Source organism: Sciurus vulgaris (genome assembly GCF_902686455.1).
Source record: "Sciurus vulgaris genome assembly, chromosome: 18".
Lineage (NCBI taxonomy): Eukaryota > Metazoa > Chordata > Mammalia > Rodentia > Sciuridae > Sciurus > Sciurus vulgaris.
The window spans coordinates 24,861,919-24,878,427 of NC_136479.1; the positions used below are offsets into that span (position 1 = coordinate 24,861,919).

The 16,509-nt window shown below is 55.1% G+C and overlaps 1 protein-coding gene across 1 annotated transcript in view; it reads left to right on the forward strand.

Annotated features, from left to right (window-relative positions):
* The first annotated feature begins 2,628 nt into the window (after positions 1-2,628).
* Positions 2,629-16,509, forward strand: part of LOC306649753 (extracellular serine/threonine protein kinase FAM20C) — a 51,627-nt gene continuing 37,746 nt past the window's right edge. The window contains exons 1-3 of the mRNA XM_079121005.1: positions 2,629-4,209; positions 5,933-6,111; positions 14,951-15,029. Of these exons, the coding sequence (XP_078977131.1) occupies positions 3,623-4,209; positions 5,933-6,111; positions 14,951-15,029 (845 nt within the window). The 5' untranslated portion in view covers positions 2,629-3,622. The remainder of the gene's footprint in view (positions 4,210-5,932; positions 6,112-14,950; positions 15,030-16,509) is intronic.

Sequence of the window (16,509 nt, forward strand, 5' to 3'; positions counted from 1 at the left end):
GAAAATTCATCCTAGAACAACTTGCAATGAAAATCCATTCCTGACTCCAGCATCCCAATCTGCTCCTCCACACATCTGCCCTCCCAAAGTCCACTACTTACTCCACCTTCAAGCCCCCAGGTCACCTCCCCAGCTCAGCAGTCAAACATCTCCCTCTCCTGAGCCCAGGTGCTCTCTGCCCCCACCCTTCAAAGGCCCATTCTGCTCTAGACACAGCCCATAGTCTGGCAGCCATCTGCAGGCCTTACAAGGGCTACCCTCACCCTACAGACTGCCCCTGTCCTGTCCTCACCCCCAGCCCCAGGTCCCTCACTCAGCTCCAGTTCCCAGGCCCCTTCCCTTCCCTTCCCCAAGTGTCAGACTTACCATGCCCAGGGCCCTTGCACTTGGGTCCACCTGGAGCACCACCAGTATACCTCCTGGTATGACATTCTACCCAAATGTGTGAGTTTCTATCCAAATGTCACTCTTGATCTTCCCTGGCCGATGCCGTATTGACTCCTCACAGAATGCATCATCCTCTCTGCTGAACCCACAACTCCTGCACCATCTGACATGCTTTACAGTGGTTTATTGGGGCTTAGCCTGAGGACAATAAATCCCAGGACCATCCCTGGTCTCTGATGGGGCAACATGTCATCAACAGGTGCTGCCCTGGACACCCCAGCCTGGTCTGGTGCAACCTTTACCCACAGAGGAAGGAGGCGGAGGCCTGATGGCAATTCAGGCCCTGAGAACATGTCTGTATGTGTCTGCGTGTTTCTGAATCTGTGTGTTTACATGTATTCATGTGTGTGTGCATCTGTATGTGTATCTGTGTGTTTGTTCTTCCTTCTTTGTGATTTCTGTGAATAAAATCAAATTATTCCTTAAAACAAAGTTTAAAAAAAAAGAAAAAGCAGGCAGGGGCATCATAAACCCTCTACAGTATGCTCTGCCTTCAGGCCTGCTTTGCTCTGCTGTGGCTCTGGCCACAAGATGGACCTACTATTGTCCCTTCCTTGGGCACCTGTTCTGCCCTCTGTTCCCAGGTACAACCGTGAGCAAGCAGTCATTTGGGATCCCGAAGTGGAGAATGTGCATTTGGGGAAAGACAAAGAACAGATAAGAAAAGAAGAAGGTGTCACCAAACACTGACAGGTGTTGTGAGGAAAGCAGAGTGGGAGTGTGGCTGGGAGGAAGGCGTTCTTGGAATGACCTGGCTGCTAGACAATGTCTTTCTGGGGTGGGAGAGAGAACCAAAAACTACACAAGGGAGCCATCCAGTGGTTGGATGGGAGTCCACCAGGAGACTTGGGGAGCCCCCAGGGAGGCCCCCATACCTGTGTGCCATTTCCTGAATCAAGCCACCCCCACTTCTCCCTGAGGACACTGGTCACAGTTCCACTGTGGGGACCCAGAGGCCATGGGAAGGAAGGCCATGGTGAAAGCGGGCTCAGACCTCAGCTCCTCCCTGCTGATCCAGGCCTTGTGGGCTTCCTTCTCATCCTCTGCCTCAGTTCTTATGACTCCTTGGCCTCTCTGGAACCCTGTCTGCACTTGAGTTCACAGTCAGTGTAAGCAGAAGGGAGGCAGGAACAGGCTCCACTTCCAAGGCATGAAACTATGTTTTCCTCGGGCCCATTTCTAGGTCAACCTGCCTTTACTCTCTGGACTTAGCCCCCCACCCCAGTGTAACCTTCTCCTCATGCTAAGAGGCTGAACTTGGCCTTTTCACCCTTTCAAATAGTCAGCTGGGATGGACACTCTCCTTCATTCAAATAGCTAGTGGGTGCCCAATGCTAGGCACTGGACCAGGCACCAGACTCAACGCTAAATCTTCAGGAATAATGTGCCCAAAACCCTAATTCACATGAGAGAAAAGTGAGGCCCAGAGTGGGCACTGAGAGGCCCAGGTAACACAGCAAGGGAGGCCTGACAAAGAAGGGGCTCCATAGACTAGCCCTCACCCCAAAAGCCCCTCTCCTCAGTACTACTGGAGAGGCTACTGGGTGGGGTCTTTCCTAGACGTGCTCTGGAAATCTACAGAGGCCTTGAGGGCCCAGGGCCTGTATGCCTGGCCCGGATCTGTTTGTGACCCTCCTCCACTTACTTACCTTCCCCCATTTTGATTCCTACTACCTACTGGGGGCTGGAGATCCAGAAGGCCTGTGGCCGCAGAAGAGACCCAGTTAGGTCAGCAGCAGGCCCCTAGGGTGTGCACCGCTCAATCGCTCAATCGCTGGTGGGTAGGAAGGCAGTGGGGACTGGCCCGCCCCGCCCACCGTAAGGAAAGTGCCGCCTCCTCCAACAGAGTCCTGGTGCCCGGCAAGTCTAGCTGGGCGCCGCGCAGCCAGGGTTAAGGCGCAGGCGTGGTCCCCCTGGGATGGGGTGGGGTAAGGAGGGCCCAGGCGCCCGGCAGCTTCGCAGCTGTTCTGGCTTCCCGTAGGATTTGGGCCCAACGCGTTCTCTGGTCCTCTCCCGCGGCGGTGGCACCAGTGCCCCATCTGCCTCCTTGCCGGTTACGGTACGGCCGTCCGAGACGCGGACGTGGGGCGCAAGGTCGCCGCCCGGCGGGGAGCTCATCCGGCGGCGCAGACGCCCAGAGGCTCCGGGGAGGGACTTGGCCTGGTTCTGGCCCCCGGCTCATCGGGGAGGAGCCGCTAGGCTGCAGCTGGCGGCGGCGCCGGCCCCGGCGGGCGGGCGGAGGTCCTGGAGAGGCAGCCAGGCCGAAGCCCCTCTGGACCGAGACGGCGGCCGTCGCCCTCGCTGCCGCCGTCCTCGCTGGACTCTCCTGGTCTCTCGCGAACTGGAGAGGAAGCGCCCTCTCCTCCAAGGCCCGGAGCTGCAGCGGCATCGCGGGGCGCGGCCGAGGGGAGGAGAAAGCAGAGAGCGAGCGAGCGGCCGGGCCCAGCAGTGCCTCGCAGGGCTGCGGCTCCGCCAATCTGCGGGCGCTGACGCGGGGGGCGGCTCCGCGGCGCTCGGATATCTGCCGGCCGGGCGCGGGGTGCTGAGAGCTCGGCCGTGCGGGCGCTGCGCTCTGGGACACCCGCTGCACCTGCCCTGGCCTTGCCCGCCGCTCCGTGCGCCCCCTCCCGCCCCTCTCCCCGGCCGAATCTTAGGGCCATAGCCTGGCCGAGCGAGCCCTGAAGGAAGGAGTCGCGCGTTCTCGCCCGCCGGGCACCCAGCGTGACCCACCAAGTCCTCCGGGAGGAACGGCTGTGGATCTGATGCGTGGCGCCCAGGCGGAGATGGGTAGCTGCGTCTGGGCCCTGCGCGCCTGATGAGAGCGGTCGCGGCCCGGGAGACCTGCGCCGGTCGCTACGAGCCGGGCGCCTTGCCCGGCAGCTCTCCCTGCCACCCGCGATCCAAGCTCCTCGTACGAGCGTCGCTGGCGGCTCCCGAAAGGCCGAGAGGGAACGGCCCCGAGATGGCCTGGAGAGCCGGCGCTTTGGTGGCGGGTATCTTCCACGTCGTTCACGCCCGGGGTCAGCCCCGCAGCTGGTAGCTACTCCGCACCGGATGGACCTTGACCCGCGAGGCGGCGCCGCGTTCGTGTTGAGCCGCGGTTGAACAGAGCGGGTGGAGCGCGCTCCCGAGGGGCGCCCAAGTCCCAGACCCGCTCGCTTGCGTGGCCATAAAGATGATCCTGGTGCGCAGGTTCCGCGTGCTCATCCTGATGGTATTCCTGCTGGCTTGCGCTCTGCACATCGTGCTGGACTTGCTGCCCAAGCTGGAGCGCCGCGCCGCGAGGCCCTCCGGGGAACCTGGCTGCTCTTGCGCTCAGCCCGCGGCCGAGGCGGCTGCGCCCGGTTGGGCCCAGGCACGGGGCCGCCCTGGGGAACCCTCAGCCGCTGGCGATGCGGGCTGGCCCAACAAGCACACGCTGCGCATCCTGCAGGACTTCAGTTCAGACCCTGCCTCCAACCTCACGTCCCACTCTCTGGAGAAACTGCCGCCTGCAGCTGAGCCAGCTGAGCGCGCCTCCAAAGGGCAGGAGCCAGGAGCCCCGCGGCCACGCGACCCTGCGCACAAGCCGCTGCTGCGAGACCCCGGGCCCTGGAGGTCCGCGCCGCCCCCTGGCCCCAGCGGGGACGGTTCCCTCTTGGCCAGACTATTCGAGCATCCGCTTTACCGCGGGGCCATTCCACCTTTGACGGAGGACGATGTCCTGTTTAATGTGAACAGCGATATCAGGTTCAACCCCAAGGCAGCTGAGAACCCAGACTGGTGAGTGGGGACTGAGGGTGACCAGGGTGGGGCTGGCAGGGGCGACCCTTGAGAGAGTCACTCACCCTTCCAGAATAAAGGTGAAGTGTGCTAATACTCTCCACTCCCTGGGGTATTATTGTGTAGGGAGGCTCAGGGACCCGTGGAAGATGGATAGGGTGCCTAGTGGGCGGGGCAGACGGGCTCCTGCTCTGGATCTGCCTTTGTCTCTAGGATGACTTTCTCCCTGAAGGGGCAGCAGTTTAGGAGGTTCCCTACCCCTGGGATGGAAGTGGCGCTGGACAGGGGAGACCAGTGCTCCACTTACAGCAAAGAGTGCTGGCTATCCCTAGTCTCTGGCGTGGGTGAATGCATTGGAGAATTAGGGAGCTAGTGGGTGAGGCCCCTTTCCCCAAGAAGGTGCTGGGCTGCCAGTTTTCAGATGCGGGATGACACTGTTCTGGGTGGACACCTCGAAAAGGCCTGGATGTGCCCAATGAGGCTTTTAAAGCCAGTTACTGTGGACAAAATTAGCAGAAGATTGTGTGCCAGCAGCAACTAGGTACAACACAAGGGTGCGGACAGCACTGCCCTGGGCCATCTGCCGAGGAGCCACAGCTTTGTAACAGGAGAGGAGCTGCCCCAGGACCATTGTTTGAGCTGCCTTGCTTTGTACCCTTCCCCCAAAGCCTTTTCCTCAGCTCTACAGATCCAAATAAACAGATGCTCTGGCCCACAGCAGTGAAATATTAACTACCAGCAAGGTCAGAACAAATAGCTACCTGCAAAGGTTACTGGCGCAACAGATAAAAGTCTAGGCTTCCCAACATCTCTCTCAAACCCTTTCTACCTGAAATGACCAGACCCTACCCTGTGCTTTGCACCTACACATGTGAGCTGTTTGGTGGCCTCTGAGCCTTGCTGGCCGAATTCAAGGAAATGCTCAGAAACTCATATCAGAGGAGTGGCCCCAGCCTGTGGCTGACTGTGGGAGGGCAGTACAGAGCAAGTGGGCAAGGAGAGGTTCCTGGGAGGCCTCTAGCCCATCCTGTGTCCACCAAAGGGCATAACTGGGGCCCAAAGGGCTTGCCTGTCTGTGAATTAGAGCTGAGAAAAAGTTCCACTCACCCTGCAGCCCAGCAGGCAGGCAAAGGGTCTGTTCTTCCTCCAGATGCCCCCATGACAAAAGAAGCAGGACAGGATTTGTGGGTGGGGTCCTCCACTGAGCCTCCTTCCTTGCTCCTCACCTAAAGCTGCTCTCCTCAAAATCAGATTTATCCCCTGTATCATTCCTGCTCCCAGTTGTTGGGACAAAAGCAGAGAACGGGGGAAGGCTTCTGGCTCATGGGGTTTTCAGGTCCCAGTCAGAGGTCTCTCTGCTAAGCTTGAGGAAGGGCTGCAGCCCCCTGCACCCTGGCTGACCTCATTCTTGCTGGGCAGTGTCAGCGACCCCAGGGTAGACGTGCAGGGATAGTGCCGACGCCCCGGGTTTGGACTTGCTATAGTTATAGCCGTCTGTGGCGTCTCTTGAGGTAAATAGGAATTACAGGCCTTCCGGTGTGTTATTAGCTGTAGAACCGCAGCCCAGGAGGAAAGTGCCGACACTGCAGGGTCCTCTCGAGGGGAGGCATCTTCCGATAGACCTGTATTTGGAAACTGAAGTCATAAATCCAGCACCTCAGGTCCAACTCCTCTGGCTCCTGTACACTCCTTTTCTCACTTGTGACCATCTTTGATTTTGTAGGCCACGAGAAGGTGCTGAAGGTGAAGAATTGCTCCCTACTGGGGAGGTGGCCTTGGATTCCTATCCCAACTGGCTCAGGTTCCACATTGGCATCAACCGGTACGAACTGTACTCCAGGCACAACCCAGCCATTGAAGCCCTGCTGCAGGACCTTGGCTCTCAGAAGATCACCAGTGTGGGTAGGTTTCTGGCCTCTGATGGGCATGTGTGCCAGCTGAGAGGTGCCAGGGCTATACACTAGCTCCCTCCTGGAAGTCTGGGCAAGTTTGCTCCTTCCAGAAGCCTCACTTCCTGGAAGGGATGGGGGCTTGAGATGCACATGGCAGTGGAAGTACTGCTGTTCCAAGGCATAGTGAGGACAGTAAGAGGGACAGGGGCGTCCCTGGAAGCTGCAGCCCCTCCCGCCAGGGCTCTTTCTGCTTTTCTGCACATGAGCTACAGCATGCAAGAATTGAGGCTGCTACTGTGGTTCTGGGCCAGCTCCCTGGGATGTTTCTGGGATTCTGTGTTGTCAGGCAGTGACCAGGGACCACTTCCTCCAGGATGGAGCCTGAGCAATCTAGGGTAGAGCAGTTCGAAGGCAACATCTCCAAGTACTTGGTGATCTGCTGAATCAGACAAAAAAGGTATCCAGTGTCTCATTCCCAGAATCATGTGAAGCTGTCCTGAACATGGAGGTCGGGTGCCCTGGCTCTCAGGTATTTGTTTGGGAAGGTCTTGTTAGTCACCTGTGGCTTGGGAGGTAGTGGGCTGAGGCCTGGGGCAATACAGGGTTGGCCCTGGTGCACACAGCCAAGGTGGAGGGCAGGCCTCTGCACGTGTCATAGGCCGCAGTTTCAGGCCCTGTCTCCATGTGTCTTAAAAGCAGTTCTGCTGAAAGGGCTCCCTTGGTTTTGGGCTTCTGTCCAGTTGCTGACACAGAGCACTGAGGAGTTACTCACTGGGCCTGCAGGTGCCTCTTTAGAGGCTGTCTGTGGCTCTGTGAACTGTTGGCCAGGCTCTCTCCTGGCCTGGAAGTCGGACACAGAACTCCCCAGCACTAGGTCATTCATTTAGTGGGGAGACAGAGTGATCTTTCTTCCTCCCCCTGGGCTGCACAGGAAAGCTCTAAGTACTTTTCACCCAAGACCACGTCTTGTGAAATTGCGGGGCTCCCACTGAGCTGGGAGCTGTTCTACGGACAACAGGGACTCTCACAGAGAGCCACAGAGGGTGTCACTTGCTCCAGAAAATAGATGCAGCTGTTAAAGACATGTCCAGTTCTGTCAACCCACTTGATGGTCCATCAGCAGATTTCCTGGGAACTGTCGTCATGCCAGGCTACTTCCTGGGGGTAGGAATTGGGGTGAGTCCAGTCTCCATAGGAGGCTGCCACCATGGACAGTTGGTCCAGGCAATCAAGAGAGCACATCCACACTTGGTGAGTAGAAGTGGGCTGCAGATGGATGGAAGGCAGGGCTGTGCAGAGGGAAAGCTGTGGTCTTCATAGTCAGCAGGCCTGGTATCCTCTGCAGTATACATTTCCTCAGGGACAGCCAGCCATGTGCTCTGTGGCTCTTGCTTGCCCTATGTAAAGATGTGGGACCCAAATCCAGAAAGCAGGGAGAGATTGGGGCCCCCAGGTCACCAGCAACTTTGCCCACCTTGGATGTCCTTATACCTCTCAACAGAATGGCTCAGGTCTCCCCAGAAGGCTGCCTGACATCTCAGTGCAGTGGATGATGCCCAGGATGTGGTTGGGCCTTGGTCTGTGCTAAAGACTGCCTGGGAAGGTCTTACACCCTTTTCTCCAAGACCACAATGGCCAAGCTGATTCTAATTCAGCCTTTCTGGGTAAGGAACATTGAGAATAGGAGAATATCATTCTGCAGGTGCCAGCAGGTGTTGAGGGGTGGAGTGATGGACGACCCCATCACTGAGGCAGGGTGCAGGACCCTGGCCAGAGGTCTGGGTGTGATTAGGATCTGAAGTTGCTAGCCAGAATACCTCTGGTTCTCTCCTGGAGTAAGGGTGTCATAACCTAGATCCCATGAACCTGCCACCTGAGTCTACAACAAAGAACAACATGACTGGACCTGGACATTCTGGGAGCAGAAGCTGATGGCTGACCTGGTGGCCAGAGCTTGTTCTCCCAGGTTGGAGATGCAGGCTCCTCTGAGGAGTGAGTGTTTTTGGTCACAGATTCTGTCCCACCCAGCTGAGCAGTGTGACCTATAGCGTATGCACCCCTTGCACATCTTAATCAAAAGCGCCAAACGCTGCTGCCCAGGGTTATGAAGAAATGTCCTATGGTACCTGCCTGGGGTGGTTCTTGCCTCAGTACAGAGAGGCTGCAGGCATTAACATGAGCACACAGCAGAATGAGCAGGGTAGGGGTCTCCACGTGGCAACAGCATTTCAGGGCAGGTCAAGCCCCCTGCCTAGGAACTCCAGGCAGGGCTGGGAAGGCACCCACCTTCCCAGGGCCTTACCTAACCTGCAGCCTCAGCTTGGAGCCCCCAAATGTGAGTTCACCCTCCTGGAAAGACTGTCCTCCTGAGTGAGCAGAAAATCTTCACCCCAACAGAAAACCCCTGTGGCCCATCCAGGTGTCCAGGCCCAAGTGTCCTGCACTATTGGGAGCCACCCAAAAGGGGTTGGCCTGACCACCCTGCCATGTCCCTGGTGATCATACTTCCTTCTGGAGGCGGCTGCCCTGGTCAACCTAACTCAGCCTCAGCTACCCAGAGGGTCCTCCTGGGTGTTAAGAGCCAGAGATTCTGATGAACACCCAGCTGCTCACGGCAGCCGGCCCAGGTGGGCCCTCCTATGGCAGAGCCCAGCTGCATTGTGACCCAGAGCAGGTGGAATCTTTGAAAATCAGTCCTGTCTTCCCACCCTCATTCTCCAGCAGGGGACTGGGGGCTCCAGGAGGGGAAGTTTGCCCTTCCTTGTTTCTGGCTTGGGGTTCCCCCCGACCCCCGGGGGATGGTTACTTTAATCTTCAGGTGGTTCCTCTCACTGTTAAGTATGAGCTAGCAATTTTTTTGTAATGGAGATCCATGTGCAGGGGGTCCTGAGCCCTCCTCAGAGTAGTTCCAGTAAATTTCTCTTTTCAGAACAACTCAATTCAGTTCTGGAGGCATTGTGTGGGCCTAGGGCACAACTGTCTGTGACCACAGAGGGTCATTTATAGCAGGCTCCTGGCTGCCTGGTAGCAGCCGTTGCTGCCTCTGAAGAGGCTCAGCATTTATCCACCTCTGCTTAGCTTGAGGTCAGACTTGCAGCACCTTCTGCTTGGGCCACGATAATTAAATCGCTATCATGCACAATTATGGATGCAAAGAATAAATGACACAATTAACTACTCTGTACTTTAAGGAATTACTTAAAAAAAAAAAAAAAAAAGTGCACTGGCATGTGAGGATTCAGGCAGCCTCAGGCTTAAGAGGCACACTTCACAGTTGCTCCATCCAGGTCAGGACAAAGCCCGGGGTGGGAGAGCGTGCTGAACAAAGGAAGGCTGCTTCCCAGGACAGAAGCCCTCCTGCTAATTGATCTGCCAAGGGGAGGGCAAATCCAGCTAGACTCTGGAATAATTGGTCGGCAAGCTTGAGGAACAAAAGGCCTTTGGCTAGGGCAGCCCAGGAGGAGCTGCCTGGGGTTGGGGGCTGGGTACAGCTGCCCTGTCTAGTTAGACAGGTGGCACCTGCTGTTGGGAGGCACCTCCCCAGGGTCTGGCTCAGCTTGCAGAGAGACCTGGAGATGCCAAGTAGCCAACACCAAGACCCAATGCAGGAGGTCCCTGAGGTCTCCGAAAAGGATGGGGCCTTGCAAACATGCCACAGGGCCCAAGGAGGAGGCAGCTGCAGCTTAGCCCCTTCCCAGCTCCCTCCAGCTGTCAGACGGAAGGCCAAGAGCAAAAGCCCATGCTGTGAGAACTTGGGTCATCCCTGGCACCTACTTTCTCCATGCTGAGCAGAGACTGCAGCTGCAACCTCAAGGAGCTCCAGAACCTGCAGCTGTGTGCTGGTGGCCTCATACTGACTCTTTTCCCATGGCATGGAGGGATGTGGCTTCCACTGGGCAGCACTGAAGTTTCCTTTTCAAATGACTGTTACTCTTAAAAAAAAAAAAAAAAAAAATCAGCTTGGAGGACAAGCCTGACATAAATAACTTCAAGCTGGAGGCAGCTGGACAGAGGCAGGCCCAGGGTGCATGCCCACAGGTCTTGGACAGTACTAATGGGGCTGCACCTTCTGGGGTTAAAGCACCCTGGCTTTACAGCAGGATTTGGGGGCCCAAAGACCCAGCTGGAGCTGGTTTTGGCTCCTACTTGGCTTTTTCCAGAACGTCTACTGCTGGCAAAGTGGATACACCTCACACCCTTTTACATGGGCCCAAGGACAGTGAGGATGCCCAGAGTCTGGGAAGACCTATCTAACCCAGGGACAAGTAGGGCAAGACAGGAAGAACAGGGTGTCACGTTCTCTGAACGTGAACCCTCCCTGGAGGAGGCCCTTGCTTCCAACATAGACACCTGTCCCCATTAATCTTTCAGAGCAAGTCTGCACCCTGTCCTTAAAACAAGATAGTGGGAGTGAAAAACAGTTGAACCACCCACCTGACTGTGACCCCAAGGACAGCCATTGTCCCACCTTCCAGAGGAGATGGCCAAAGGTGGACATGTTGGAGGCCTGTCTGGCCACAGGGAAGTCTCTCACACATGGACATGTTTGTGTGGTCCAGAAGTCTTTTAAAAATGGAATTCAGGGCTGGGGATATAGCTCAGTTGGTAGAGTTTTTGTCTTGCAAGCACAAGGCCCTGGGTTCAATCCCCAGCACGGCAAAAAAAAAAAAAAAAAAAAAAAAAAAGTGGAATTCATTTTTATAAAAGTCAGGAGATGGCCCTTCAAAATATGGGTCAGGGTTCCTGTTAGAAACAGGGAGACTGTTGGTTTCCCACAGGAAGCCAAGGACAGAGCTGTGGCCACTCTGGCATTTCACTCCATCATTGCCCATCCCCTGTGGGCACTGGGGAGAGGCCTTGTGTTTGCACACATGGCACTAATGGCAGAGCTGGTCCTAGCAGCTTCTGCTCCTTGGCCCCCTCCTTCACATAGGGGTGGGTCTCGCCACCCAGGGCTGTCCTTGTCCTTCCTCTGGGGAGTTCCTAGCAGAGTGTCAGAGCCGTCTGGTGGTTGGCTTGCCGGTCACATAGGCAACTTGACGCATTAGTATTTCTGTAGTGACAACTGTTCTTTTATAGAATTTGCCTTCTTAAGAAATTTCTCAGGGTTCTTCAGGATATATGAAAATTTCCTTCCTTCTGCCATATTCTGGGGAAAGACCATAAGCAAAATACTCATGCCCATAGGGGTCATGGGATTCATGGTGCCAATGGGCTTTGTGAATGAAAGTATAGTGCACTCTGTTAGTGTTTGTTAACATGTACAGCGAATGATGTGCTCAGAAATATAACGAGTAGCAATGCATGTTAAAGCATGTCTGGGAACCTGACTCTTCAGGGATGCCAGGGAAGACACAGAGCTGTCATCTTGGGTCTGCAGAAGGTGTGACCAGCCAGTGGAGGGACTGGGCAGTTGTCTGGGACACAGGGAAGAGGGGACATACATCTCATGGGCGTGAGGGTATGTGGCTGTAGGTTTGGAGGCACTAAAGAAACACTACCTATGAGGCCAGCAGGACTTTGATGTGTGTTCTGGTTGGATGATGTGGCCTGGATTTGGGTGGTGGCCACAGATGGAGATAGGGACTCACAGATGGAGATTCAGTGGACTAGTCACCTAGGACTCATTCTGGGGTAAAGAATTTCCAGGTAGGTGCACTGGATGTGTGCGGGGACAGCCCAGTCTCCACCTTTTTGGAATTGCTGTTCAGTTGGGGCCCTCCTGAGGCTGGCAGGTTAGGACTATGAAGTGGGAAGCCCACTGGCAAGGACATCTCCATCTGCTCTTGAATCTGGGGCCTGCACTTGGGTTCACCCATAGCACAGCAAGGCTTAATCCCTTCATCCTAGTCATCTGTTTGCCCCACGGGGGTTGCGGGGAGCTGGTGATATATAGGGCCGGGAACAGCAAGGCAGATGGGCCTTGCTTCCAGACAAGAATAATTAAACTGACCAGATTTGCATAATATTTGGTTATTTTAAAAACTAGGATTACAAGCCCTGGAAAGAGTTGATGTGCTGTCCCCGACTGGCCCAGGAAAGAATAATTAAATCCAGCAACCCTGGTTATTAAATGGAAACAGGAACATCAAATGGAGCTTAATCGGGCCACTAATTTTTTAATCATCACTTCTTTTTTTCGTCTTATGAAAAAATGTAGTAAATGTTCATTATAGGAATCTAGAAAGCACAGATAAGAAAAAATAGGAAATTAAAGTCATCTATAATTCTGCTCCCCAGAGATAATAAGGATTTTGGGTGCCTGTCTGTGCATTCAAGTTTGAAAAACCCATGCTTCATGTTCATGTATTTTAAAAGAAAATGGTTCTGAGTATAAATAGTAAACACCATGCTGTGCTTACTGAAAGTTCCTTGATTCTGTTTAGGAAGGCAGGACTGTGGTCCATCCCTGAGGTGTTACAGTGCACCTACTCCATGCTGGGCCTTTAGTTCCTTCCTGTGTTTGAAAGGGATGGCCTCACACCAAGCTGTACACTGGCCTGGTGGAGCCAAGATGTCAACCCATCTTCTGGATGGAACACCCAGCCCATCACACACTGAGCTGTTAGGCAGCGGCCAGAGCTATGCTGCCCAGGAACATGTCAGGCAGGGTGCAGGTCAGGTCTGGGTCAAGCACATTGCATGACATCTGCAGTATCAAGTGACCTCTTCAGCCAGGTCCCCACTTAACCTAGCAGCAATACATGCCCCCTCTGCAGGTGAGCAACCTGGGGCCCATCTTTGTGAAGAGGCTGGGTGGACATGCTGAGCCCCCTTTAGCAAAAAGGGGAAACTGAGGCTGGAAAGGTGAAGATCTCTCCCCTCCAGCATACCCAGCCTAGGAAAGCTGAGCAAACCTCAGGGCTGATGGGGGGGGGGGGCCTGGACTTTCCTCCACCAAACCTACAAACTGACCCATCTGCTGGCATCCTGCCCTATGCCTGTGGCCACCTCCAGAAAAACCTGGCCCTGTGCTGGCCCTGCTCCCTCCAGGCCTTGTTCTTGCAGCACATGCACATGCCAACCAGCCACATGAAGGAACAGACATCTGTTCCTCCCCTTCACTCCCCTCCCATCATTTTCAGTCTCCCTTCAGGTCCCCAGAGACCCCAGGCCAGGCTGCCATGATCTCACCTGATCTTCTGAGCAGGTTCCTGCACACAGCATGGCCTGGCCCCCCCTCAATAACTGCTTCTCACCCCTGGTTGGCCTTTTCTCTCCCTAAATAAGCACTGGTGCATACAGCATTCTCCACACTCCGCCCCCAGGTGACCTTCCTGCCTGAGACTTTTCCCACTCGTGGGAATGTGCTCATGCTGCTGGTCCACCTGCATGTAGCCCAGGTTGCTGCCATCCTCCCCACTTGTCTAGGCTTTCTCTTCCTCTCCTCTCTTCCAGCCAAACAATAGCTCCAGCTGAGACCCAAGGGTCATCCTGGTCACTCCTCCACACCCCACACCACTCCACCAAAGAGCTCCTCAGAACCTGGGTCTTTCCTGGGCTTCTCATCTTTCCATGTCCACCTCCCTCTGTTGCTGTTGCCCCAGCCCAGCTTCTCCTGGGCTCTGGCTTTCATCTTCAGCCTCCAGCTGCCAGATTGGCACCTGGGAACCCCACGGGCCCCACCACCACTGCAGTGGGCAGCAGCAACAGTTTTTCAGACCCAAGGGCATCAGCTCTCCTCTTCCAGGGACTGTGTTTGCTCTGCCTCTGTTGTGTAAGCTCTGTTTCTTTCTCCCAGAAAGGCCACCCCTCAGGCCCCAGTGCATGCATACTTTGCCTCCTGCCTCCAGCAGCCTGCAATTTGTAATGTGCATCCTGCCCACCCTGTACAGTGAAGACTCTGGCCAGCACACCTGACTTTTGGTCACATCTGTGACATTACTGTGTGGCCAGGGCCCAGTGTGGACATAGTAGACTTCTGCACACACTAGATAAGCTCCCATGTGTGTGGCCCTGGCCAGCTTGTGCTGTGGGGTAACCCCATTCCCAGCTTTTCATCCTGGTGGCCTGGGGCCCTCACTGTGACCCCAAACTGGAAAATTTCTTTCCTTCTGCTCCATCAGCAGAAAAGAAAATCCAAGGTCAGGAAAGGGGTTCTTTGGGGAATTCTTCAACCTTCTAAGCTGATGAGATGCTAGAAACGGGTGCCTTCTGGAAGTTTCTGGAAGCTTCCATACCCCACCCTGTCCTAATGACAGAGGTGCCTCCCACCTAAGGGTCTTTATAATCTCCTCAGACTCCCTGCAGATCCCAGGAGCTTGACCTGGAGGGTCTACACTCTGTTCTAGGCCACAGTGGAGTATGCATGTGTGTTGGGGGGAGGTGGTAGTACATTCATGTGTGTAGTAGTATGTGTAGGTGTATACATAAGCCTGTGTGTAGGAATGTGTAGATGTTTGTGAACATGCATGTGTGTATTTAGGAGTGTGTGCAGGGTGTACGTGTGTGGGTAGGGGTGTGAATGTGCACATCTGTGCTGGCAAGTAAGCACACCTAGCCATCCCTGCTAGAAATCAGGCCCTTGGTGCTGTGGCTGGGACCTACACACACACCCCTACCCACACCGCTACACATACTCTTCCCCACACTTACACACAATCCTGCTGGGACCTCCAGCTGGAATCAGCAGGAGTCCACAGCTGGAGGGAGTCCGCCATCCAGGGGACTTCACTGCTGAAGCCCTACATTCCCCAAGCAGAATGGGGAGGTCCTTTAGCCAGAGGACCCCAGCTGACTAGAAGATAGAGTGGCAAGCTGGCCTGGGCATCTATCCTCAGGCCCTGTGAGAGCTAGTAAGGGGCCTGAGGCAGCCAATGACCCTGTTTTTCTCTCCTTCCTCCCTGCAGCCATGAAGTCAGGGGGCACACAGCTCAAGCTCATCATGACGTTCCAGAACTACGGGCAAGCACTGTTCAAACCCATGAAGTAAGTGCCGCCACCGGGCGAGTATGGGGGTAGGTGGAGTGTGCAGTGGGGGAGGCAGTGTGTTCTGCAAGGAGGTCTTGGGTGGACTGTGGTAGAGGCTGAAGAGGCAGACAGAGTGACCTGAGTCCTTGCTCTTCCTGTCTGCTGCTCCCACCTGCATCAGCATTATGTACCTGTCAGGGGGCCACCTTCCCGGTGAGGGTGTTTGGATTTTCAGTTACAGAGGATGGAGGCATGGACACCAAGGAAGCCTCCTGGAATGGGGATGTGGGCTTTCTGACTCGAGGGCTGTGCATGTGGCTGTTCTGTCTCATATTCGTCCTATGGTCCTGGTCTCATGGCGGCCCACACAGTACAGGAGTAATGAAAAGCTGAGTGCCAAGAAAAGGCAGGCTAGCGGTGGCAGCTAGAGTCAACCGGCTGCCTACAATCTGCCCCCTTGTAGATGAAATAGAAACCACATCACCAAAGTCCATGGGACACTGTGACCGCCCAGAAAAGCAGATGACTTTGTGGTTTGTGACGTCCACTCTGATGGTCCCAGGGCTCAGATACCTCAAGGGATCCCAGCACGCACAATACCTTCCGTTAGTTGCAAACGAGGCATTTTTGCACTAAGTGCCCAGGAGCACACACAGGTCTCAGGAGAGACTGTGGGGCTAGACAGAGATGGTGGCACCAGGGGTGTGAGTCCCACCAGAAGGGTCCGGCTGTCCATTGACTCATCAGACCTTGGCCATCTGGCCTGATTTCTAACTTTCAAGATAAGCTACAAATGCAGGGGGTTTTCCTTTTTTAACATTCAAATGTTTAAGAATACAACTAATTCAGAACCTTAAGATATTTTGCAGTTCTGGGCATTCCATGTCTCCAGACAGATGTCCTGGGAGGACTCAAAGAGGGGAGGCTTCCCAAGGATCCTTTCTGCCTGCCTCAGTTGCAGGACTTCAGGAGCCTGGAGCTTAGCACCACCCATTGCCTCTCTAAGGAAAGGCTATCCAGAGAAATGAGAGACCAGGAACACATGCTGTGGGCTGAAATGAAGGCTCCTCACTGGTCCCTCTGGACATGGGGCCAAGTGAGGCTGGCAAGTGTGTGCTGGGGTTTCTGGGGCTGACACATCTGTATTGGCTGTGCAATAATGGGGCTTATTCCCTGATTTCATGGATGGAAGTGGAATTCATGACATCCTATGAATTCGTCCCATGGAGAGAACTGCAGACTGGTCCCAGTGGGGAACATGGCTGGACACAGCCCCTTTGTGACTGGAAGCAGTGTGGACAACCATCTGGTTGTGCTGCCCCCACCTGACCCTTGTGAGCTGGGCAGGAGGCATCTGCACAAGAGGAGGGGAGTGTGACTGGGGCCAGTGTGGGTCCTCTGGGGACATCCCAGAGGGTGGTAGGAAACAGACCTCCTGTGACTTCTTCAGATCTCATATCTCTGGCTCAGGAAGATCAGCTGTGAGAGCTCTCAGCCT